The sequence below is a fragment of the Octopus sinensis genome, linkage group LG4, assembly GCF_006345805.1.
Source record: "Octopus sinensis linkage group LG4, ASM634580v1, whole genome shotgun sequence".
NCBI classification, from domain to species: domain Eukaryota; kingdom Metazoa; phylum Mollusca; class Cephalopoda; order Octopoda; family Octopodidae; genus Octopus; species Octopus sinensis.
This window is the reverse complement of record NC_043000.1, coordinates 6,360,137-6,370,519: the sequence shown is the minus strand read 5'-3', so window position 1 is coordinate 6,370,519 and position 10,383 is coordinate 6,360,137. Positions and strand designations below refer to the sequence as shown.

At 36.7% G+C, this 10,383-nt stretch overlaps 1 protein-coding gene across 3 annotated transcripts in view; it reads left to right on the top strand.

The window, feature by feature from the left end:
- Window positions 1-10,383, top strand: part of LOC115210780 (multiple C2 and transmembrane domain-containing protein 1) — a 357,832-nt gene that overhangs the window by 32,603 nt on the left and 314,846 nt on the right. For 2 of the 3 annotated variants that reach the window (XM_029779504.2, XM_029779503.2), the window contains exon 1: window positions 9,000-9,502. The exons of the other annotated variant lie outside the window; for it this stretch is intronic. In XM_029779504.2, coding sequence (XP_029635364.1) covers window positions 9,271-9,502 — 232 coding nt within the window. In that variant the 5' untranslated portion in view covers window positions 9,000-9,270. Of the gene's footprint in view, window positions 1-8,999; window positions 9,503-10,383 lie in introns of those variants that run through there. 3 annotated transcript variants of the gene reach the window in all.

Genomic DNA, 10,383 nt, shown 5'->3' with positions numbered 1-10,383 from the left:
CTCTTCATCATCCTCATCCTCATCATCATCATTGCTTTGACATCCACTTTTTCATGCTTTCATGGATCAGGCAAAATTTGTTACAACAGATTTTTCTCTGACCAGATACCCTTCCAAGTAAAGTGATATTTCTGCATGGCTGGACATGTTTTCATGGAAGACTGGAAATGAAGTACATCACTTGCATGATGGCAAAGCTCATATATAGCCAAGACAAGAAGGCACAAACACATACACTTTGCCACACACACACACACACACACACACACACACACACACACACACACACATACACACACATACATAGAGAGGCTTCCACACAATTTCCATCTACCAAATCTATTCACAAGATTTTTATCAACCTGGGGCTATAATAAAAGCCAGAAACCATGTCATTGAAGGCAACAATCTGGCAGAAACATTAGCACACTGGGCGAAATGCTTAGTGGTATTTTGTCTGCCATTACATTCTGAGTTCAAATTCCGCCAAGGTCGACTTTGCCTTTCATCCTTTCGGGGTCGATTAAATAAGTACCAGTTACGTACTGGGGTCGATATAATCGACTTAATCCACTTGTCTGTCCTTGTTTGTCCCCTCTGTGTTTAGCCCATCGTGGGTAGTAAAGAAATAGGTATTTCGTCTGCCATTACATTCTGAGTTCAAATTCCGCCGAGGTCGACTTTGCCTTTCATCCTTTCGGGGTCGATATATTAAGTACCAGTTATGCATTGGGGTCTATATAGTCGACTTAATCACTTTGTCTGTCCTTGTTTGTCCCCTCTATGTTTAGCCCCTTGTGGGCAATAAAGAAATAAGAAACCATGTCATTGAGAAGCAAACCTCTTAATCACACTGCCATGCTTGCACCTATCTATTTGACAGTTATTAGAGTGTTGAAAATAAAGAGAAAGTGTGTGTAAAGGAAGTTACGCTCGTCATAATTATAAGGCATGTCATTAGAATTAATTTTAAATAACTGCTGTTTGATTTGTGCCAAGAGATTTGATCCTCAACTATAAAACTGTCAAAGCTGCTCACTGCAAATGTAATCTGGTCTTTTCTTGAATAAGGAAGAAGCAGGCTTCACTCAGTGAGTTTATGAGGTGATGAAAGAAATGATTGTAACCTGTTACAAGCTTGGCTAATTTTTATAGAGATTTTAATTAACAAATAAGGCTTCTTATCTCTTCTTTTAAATCTTCTTGTCCTAGATACCTTTCATCATCAACATTATCATCATTACATTAATTCCATTTTCCTCTGACGACAAAAACTGGACAAGTCTGAAACTGTGTATATTTCTAGTTATAGCTTAACCCTGTGAAATTCAATGTTTTCAAATCGCTCTCCTAATTACTCCTTGTCAAGTCTGGTTTGATTTCAGTTCTACACCCTCCTTCCTTCTACCATTAACTCACAGCCCTTATTCACCTACACACACACACATGATTTGGTGTAATGTAGGCCACATGAACAGATCTACATTAGCCATTGACTTTAGTGTTCAGTTCCTTTCTTAACTTACCTTTGACTGACCTTGAACTATAGCATACCTGATGGACTGTAATCAATCAGATATGTTATGGTTCAAGGTCAGCCAATGATCATTTTTACCATTTTTACCCACAAGTCTCTGTAGATCTTCAGTGTATGTCATGTTACCATGCAACATCAAAATCACAACAATTACCCTTTCATTTTCTCTACGTAATTGTATTCCATTTGCATTTCGGACAGCAGTTTATGCTTTGAATCTTTCTTCTCTCTCTTTCTATTCTGATCTGTCAGTCTGTCTGCCCACCCATCCATCCACCTACCTACCTACCTACCTATGTATCTATCTATCAATCTGTCTAGCTCTCTCTCACTCTTTCTCTCTCTCTGTATATCCATCTATCCATCCATCCAATTATCTATCTATCTATCTACATCTCTCTCTCTCTCTGTACATATCTTTCTCTTTGTACAGCTCTCTTTCCCTCTCCCTCTCTCTCTCTCTCTCTATCTATCTATGTATCTACATACATACATACCAATCAATCTGTCTATCTGCCTATCTATTAATCCATCATTCATTCATTCATTCAAAACTGCCTTCTTAAAGCTCAATGGTGACATGAAGAACTGAAGAGCTGGAGAAAGCAACTTTAGACAACAACAATTACCTCTGCCATGGGTCAGGAAATGGTCATTATCTCCAGAAACCTAAGACAAAATATAATTCTACAGGCTAGAAGGCAATGTCACTACTACTGATATCATGATAAAATGCACCCAACACACCCTGTAAAAATGGCTAGGGAATGAGTGAAGCCAATTTAGAGTTGAGAGGACCTTTTGATCCTATTCAAAACATGGAATCTCTCTACAGCCGGTGTTAGAATAAAATGCACCACAATATTATGTAAAGTTGTTTGTGTTAGGAAGATACTCAGCAGTAAAAACTATTACAGAAAGGATATGTATGAGCAAGATGTGGTCCTCTGACTTGTTTAGGAAAGCAGTAATTCTAATTAACAACTGATTTGAACCATAACGAACTAGGCAACCTTTGCTGGCATGGAAAGCAGATGTAAAATAACAATGGTTATGATGGTGGTGGAGATGATGATTGTAGTGATTGTGGTGATTGCAGTGGTGGTGATTGTAGTGTAGTGGTGGTGGGGATTGCAGTAATGATTGTTGTAGTTTTAGTGGTAGTGGTCATTGTGATGGTTATGATAGTGGTGGTGGTGGTGGTGGTGGTCATGATGATGATAAGAGAGAGGACATGAAAGTCTTTTTCATTTTACATTTACCTTTGAAAGTCTTGTGATGTGAGATTTTTTTTCCAGATTGGTTTACAAGTCTTTTTTATTCTCTTCAGGAAATTTCAATTACTTTTGTCCACCAAACAATGAAACAGTATCTCTTCTGGTGCCTTTCAGAAACGGGTTAGTAAAACAACCCCTAAAAGTACAAATATATAAGTAAATATTTACTATCATTACATGTGTATAAGTTGCACTATTTTACATATATATGATTTCAACTGTAAAATCTGGGGTATGGCTTATATATGGGGCAAAGCCAAAACTATGAAGGGGAAAATATTTTGTATCGAGATTTAACACTAAATTAAGGGTGTGACTTATACACTAGTGTAACTTACAAATGAGTAAATACAGTATGTATTTGGATTGGATTGGATTGGATTGCCTATGGTCAGTCTTTTACAGGATGAAGGCCCTCAGCATGTTCTCTCCACCAACCATGGTCTGATGTACAGGCCGTGAATGTCAGCTTTGATGAGCATACTCTGCCACACTGGCTCAACACGACTTGGAAGATGGGTGCAGTTTTTATACTCTTGCCCAGGAGTAGTTAAATCAATTACATCAGCTCCACTGCTCAACTGGTTCTTATTCAGTTGATCCTGAAAGGATGAAAGGCAAAGTCAGCCTCGGCAGAATTTGAACTGAGAACACATAAGGATGGACGAAATACTGCTAAGCATTTCCCCCAGGATGCTAGTGATTCTGCCAGCTCACCACTGCAGTATGTATTTAATATATATAAATGAAAAAAAAAAGAGGAAAAAAAAAAAAAATTCATGAAAGTCTAACGAAATGAACAGAAGCAATGATGTGGTACAGAAATTAGGGCAGAAATAAACAGCTGACAAAACGAGAAGGTGATAGCATGTCGTAACGATGTTACACAAACAGGTAAACTGCTTTTGATAAATCCATCCCCCTGATTTGTAATAAAGGTATGTTGGAAGGAAATACACTAAAACCAAAGTATATTAGCTGTGGTGCTGTTTTTCTTTGTTTAATATTTTTTTTACAAATGTTTTCCCTCCTATTTTCATTTTGTTACTGTAGTTTTATTGCTGTTTTCAGGTTCAGTGAAGGGATCAGTATTAACTTCTTGTTTGAACAGAAAGGGATACCTAAATAAATTTAACAATAGATGCAAGATTGTACTCGGTAACGTTAAACCTCGACAAATACACACACCAATGAAGGTACATTTAAAGAATGCGAACATTGATAAAAGGTATAATTAAAAGAACGTTAACCATTGACCCACCACTTAGTAACTGTTGACCCAACTGCCTTTTTAATTAGATAGAAATATACAAATTTTTCATAAGAAAAATTTGAAATACAACACTGTAGTTTTTGCTTTAGCCTCCTTTCAAATTGTTTCATCACTCTGAGCACATCTTATAATCAGTTCATTTAGTATTACCTTCAACCATTTCACTGTGAAATCAAATTTCAGGTTCCAGTAATGGTGTTAAATATCTATCAAAAAATAGAATTGGTATTTTCTGTAAATCACAATGCTTCATTAAACTTAAAATATCTCACTAGAAAACAGTTTCAAACATGGCATTCTTCAACAGAAGACAGACTGGTGTATAAAATTGCTTTCTGCAGTTAAGGGTAATGAAGTTTTGAGTGGATATATCTGATTTTCACAATAAAATGGTTAAAGAATATTATTTGGTACTTAAAAGCATTAGATTATTCATTGAGATTGCATTTAAGAAATAATATCAACATTTATGAAAGAAAGCACTCTTGTCCAGCCATATGAGTTATGAGAAGTTCAGATTGGTTAAAGATATTAAACCAGAAACTATGTTTAAGAAAGGAGTTTGCTTTTTATTTATTTTCTATTTTTGCATCTGATTCAATGAGCAGAAGTGATTCGAAACTGAATCCCTGGATACATGGTCAGACAACATGAGCAAACCACCACAGTTTAATGTGATTGGCCAGTTAACTGACCAATCAGTATGAAGCGATGGAGTAGACAGGGTTTTTTGAACACTATAGAATTTGGCTTCTGGTCCCGTATAAAAAACTGTTTGGAGCACATTTTTACAGCCAAACAGCCCAGGCAAATGACTCAGGAAGATGGCCAAGACAGATGGCTCAGACAGATGACCAAGAACCCTTGTTGCCACAAAGACTGTGCAATTTATCTCAGAAGTGGTGGGCAAACCACATGCTACCGTACCAATAGCATTCTGTAATCTCAGCGTAGCACCTCTCTCCCTGCCTCTAATTATTAACTGTAATTGGCCAATGCAGTTTGTCTTTATGTGTGACAATAAATTCTTCTGTTAAATGTTCATAGGTGTCATTCAGTTACTTTTCACACAGTTAAGAAACATATCTTCTTTCATTAACTCAACCAGCTGTCTTAACGGCATCAACAAAACACCATAATAACACCCATGACAACTGTTTTGCAATACTGAAATATAGCAATAGAGAACCAGATGCTAAAATATGATGGGCGACGTGACAAATGCACGGTGCCAAGTGGGCCACTTTTGGTAAATTCACTCATAAGGCTTTGGTTAACTTGAAGCTTCAGTAGAAGACACTTGCCCAAGCTGCTCTGCAGTGAGACTGAACTCAAAACCTTGCGGTTGGGAAGGAAATTTCTTAATTACATAACTATGCCTTTGTCCAGCCATTACTTTAATCCCAACTGCTTTCATAGTGCCAGAGTAAGACATATTTGTAGTTAAAAGCTGCTTAGCTGAGGTCAGAATACAGGAACACAACTGGTCAGAGCATTCACAACAACTTTTAAAGACCAAGAACATACAATTTGGGGCTAAATGCTTACCAGCATTTCTGCTGTCTTTGTGTTCTGAGTTCAAATTCTGCCCAGGTCAACTTTGGCTTTCATTCTTATGGGGGTTGATAAAATTAAGTACCTGTCGAGCACTGGGGTCAATGTAATTGACTTACTCAGTGCCCTGAAATTGCTGGCCTTGTGCCAAAATTTGAACCCAATATATTAACCAATACATTAAGCAAGTATGAGGGAAGACCAATACACACACAGCCAGTGATTCCTTCTCTAGTAGAAGCACATGGCTTAGTGGCTAGGGTGTTGGACTCATGATCATAAGATTGTGGTTTCAATTCCTGGACTGGGCGACATGAGTTCTTGAGCAAAACACTTCATTTCATGTTGCTCCATTCCACTCAGCTGGCAAAAATGAGTAATCCTGTGATGGATGGGTGTCCTGTTCAAGTGAGGAATTTATACACCATGGAAACAAGGAAAGGGTTCCTTATGAGTCAGTATAACTTGAGAAGGAAACTTTAACTAACTTTAAACTAGTGGTTCCTTCTCCATTTGGTTTTGTCTGAACTAAGGTGTGAGGGTCATGGGAAACATTGTGGTTAACAATTCCATTGTGTATAGGAAACTGATCAAGTGTTCCTGCAAAGAAAACTTCTCCAAGTGTGTCAGAGCAAATTTGAACTGTTCAGCACTTTGCAAGTGCAAATGTACTCCAGATAACATTGTGAGCTTATTTACTTGAAAATTAAAGCCCTGTCTGTAAAAATTAATCTTTTTGTTATCTCATTTCTGTTGAAACACACTGGGATCTTTTTGGTTTGAACGGCAGTTTTTTCTAGTGGTGTCATATGAAATTGTCACCCATAATTATGACCCTAGTATCGATCTATTGCATTTCAATCTGTTTTAGGGTTAGGGTTAGGGGGGGGGGAGGGTATCTTTTTTTTTCACAAATGTAAATAAACCCAATCTGTTTCTTAAATGAGGGACATATTCATACGGCATAGAATGTTTTTTTTACCTCAGTAGACGTCAGTGATTGGTTGAAATTGCAGAAATTGAAGAAAAAAAACAACAAATATCTTACAAACTATAGAATTTTCTCAATAAAGCCAAGAGAAAAAGATGTTTTATAAACACATTCTACCAGTATACGAAGTTTAAAAGTGTTTAGTTACGTGGAAATTATTTTAAAAACTGCCGTTCAAACTGAAAAGATCCACACACTGCCTTTGCTGGAGTTACTTTCGAAAATAAGAAAGAATTTAGTAAAATAATTTTGTCATTAAGTTGGGTTTTGGAACATGAATTAAAATGAAATCCTTTTGTAACCATATTTCTATTGAAATATACTGCTTTTGAAGATAATGAAGAATTTAGTAAAATAACTTTGTTATTTTTTTAGTTTCTTTGTCAAAGCTCTTTTGTCACACCTCCTGTGACCTCTTTAGCAACACTCCGTCCCACGTGACTCCTCTTGTTCTGCTTAGAGTAAGGGGAGACACGTAGAGATAGAGACTGTTATGATAATGCTTGTTGTTTGGAATGCAAATGAACAGGAAGTTTTGATGAAAGATTTTAATTTAGATTACTTCAAGCCTTTTGTTACCATATTTCTATCAAAATACACAGACTTTGTTTCAATTACTTTTGAAGATAATGAAGGTTTTAGTAGAAAAAAAAAATTGTTATTTTTATACTTGTTTTTTTGGAACATAAATGAACGTAAAATTTTCATGGAAGATTTTAATTTAGACCACTTAAACCCTTTTGTCACTGTATTTCTATTGAAATAAACTACCGTTCTTTCAATTACTTTTGAAGATAATGAAAAATTTTGTGAAATAACCTTATTATTATGCTTCTTGTTTGGAACATAAACTAACATGAAATTTTGACAGAAGGTTTTTAATTTAGATCACTTTAAAAGAAGTTTCTAAGGAGTGGCTGTGTGGTATGTAGCTTGCTTACCGACCACATGATTCCGGGTTCAGTCCCACTGCGTGGCACCTTGGGCTAGTGTCTTCTACTATAGCCTCAGGCCGACCAAAGCCTTGTGAGTGGATTTGGTAGAGGGAAACTGAAAGAATCCCGTCGTATATGTATATATATATATATATATATATATGTATGTGTGTGTGTGTTTGTGTGTCTGTGTTTGTCCCCCAACATCGCTTGACAACCGATGTTGGTGTGTTTACGTCCCCGTAACTTAGCGGTTCGGCAAAACAGACTGATAGAATAAATACTAGGCTTACAAAGAATAAGTCCTGGGGTCGATTTGCTCGACTAAAGTCGGTGCTCCAGCATGGCCACAGTCAAATGACTGAAACAAGTAAAAGAGAGAGGAACAATTTTACTTGGAAAAAGATACGTGACGTTCGATGATATAACAATATAAATAATATATAAATATATGCTTATCATAGGTGGATTAGTATCAAAAGAACTCTAACTGCGCTTATTTTATAAAAGTCATGCACACACATTTGTTTGGGTTTTGTATAACTTGACTTTTATTAATACCCTTCGTTTGTGATATTTCTTTAAAAATAATTTTTTTTAATATTTCGTTTTTGGATTTGGTTTGCAAGATTCTTTATGTGAGTTCGTGTGTTGAAGCATATTCTGTTGTGTCTGGGGAGAGTCATTTTCTTTTTGTGCCTTATAATTCAACACACACACCGGTAAAATTTCCACTTTTTTCTTATTTTTATTTTTATATTCCTAGGTGAGTGTGTTAAATTATAAGGCACAGAAAGAAAATGACTCTCCCCAGACACAACAAAATTTTTTTAAAAATTCATATTAAAAAAAAAACTCTGCTGCTAATATTCGCTAATTAGGACCCAAGGGGTCCTTATGCTGAATATGACTTTTTAAAAAAATTCACTTGCAAATAGTTACTCCACTAAACCACCTGACTACTTCCTAATGCTTGTGTTCTATTGTGATTTTATAAGGGTCTGTTATAGGCATTGACAAAACAATTGATAGAGTTGGCGGCAACGGCGGTGATGGTAGTACATGCAGTTGTAGTAGTACCACCACCACCACATTGTACTTTATCGAATCAATTAGAAATGTTTGACGGGCAACTATTTATTTACACCATGCTGACTTGTTGAATAAATAGACTGGAAATTCAATATGAGTCGACTGTTTTGACCACGCCTCTCGCAGCATACGCTAATGTTTGACGGAGAAAGAAGGGGAGGAGGAGGAAAAACGGTTCGCGAAATTAATCGTATGTGTATCAATACTAACACCCCCCCCCCCACCCTTTCCCTCTCTTGATTTGCAGTTCATATATATATATATATGTATATATATATATATATATATATATACATATATGTGTGTATATATAAATATATATATTATTTACTCGCACACACGTACAGTGCGATATGATCTATGAAATATAAATACTAGGTGAGTGTGTAGTACGAGCATGATCAGCAACCCCGCGTGACCACAACCACCACAACAATCACATCGATTTCTCTACCCCGATGAAACGATCAGTGTCGCTAGTTCCTTCAGATGGTTAGTAGCTGTCAGGATTTGAATTACAATTAGAGCTACATCGAGCCATCAAAAGGCACATCGGAGATATGTTATGTTAGCGGTCTTTTTCAGTAGAAGTCTCCAAATTCGATTAGGGCATGGAGAGACAATTAGAAGCCACCCCAGAGGCAGGCAACGTAGACCCGATTCCATCTACTGCAGCTACTCATGAAGCACATTCTTCAGTAACAACCAGTAGCGCTAATAATACGGAACGGCTCGAAGAAGCAACGGCTTTACCAGATCAGTCATTGACAGCTCGACCAGGATTTTCGCCAAAACCATCAAGACCAGCCGCAAGTGCACGCTTTAGTGTACTAACTAAATCCGGTTAGTCTCTCTTTTCTTTCCTTTCCCCGCTACCGAAATCGTTGTTGAAATTATGTATCTTTAATATTTAAGCACTTAAGGTGGACTAAACATTAGGGCCGTAACTTTCTCTGTAGGTCGTTTTCAGGTGTGTTTTGACGATGTGTGTGATATTTTTTAGTATTTACGAACATGTTTATGTATGACGAGTACTTAAACAGTAATATGTGCCGTAATTAAATAAACCACGGTTAGTTGTAGTAGCAGTAATTCGAACAACATGTCTTGCAAGTGTTAAAATCTCTCGAACCTTCATATTTTGAGTTCAAAACCTGCTGAGGTCGGGGGAAAAAAAGGCCTTCCATCTGTACATAGATAAAAAAAAGAAAAGAACATCTTTAACATCTTACAAAAATTGGCCTTGTGCCGAGATAGAAGAAATTATTTGTAGCTATTTGTTATTGTAGAGCTTCAGGTCAACTGTTCAAACCGATCTCGTTAAATGCATTTTAACTGATCACCTTGTTTTTATCGGGGAGGGGGATGTACCTGGACCTATATTATTTAATATGTGTCCGTCTGTTAAGGAACTGGATTGTGTGTGTGTGGAGAGAGAGAGAGATTTCATTACTGCTTCTAGCAGGTCAATTTTACAAGTTGGGGATCCTTCTTTGTCAAGGTAGTAGTTGTAGTGTAGTTTGTAGCATGTAAAATTGAATTAACGATTCGGTTTCGATTCTCAATTAAAGCTGCCCCTCTGATGTCCTTGGAATGCTGTGAATGGCATAGCACAATTTCCTAATTTTCCCTCTTTCTCTAAAATTCTCATTAATGTTGCATACATGTACCATATCTTAACAGCTAATCGAAATAATCGACTCTACATTTAAGATATTTTGAAA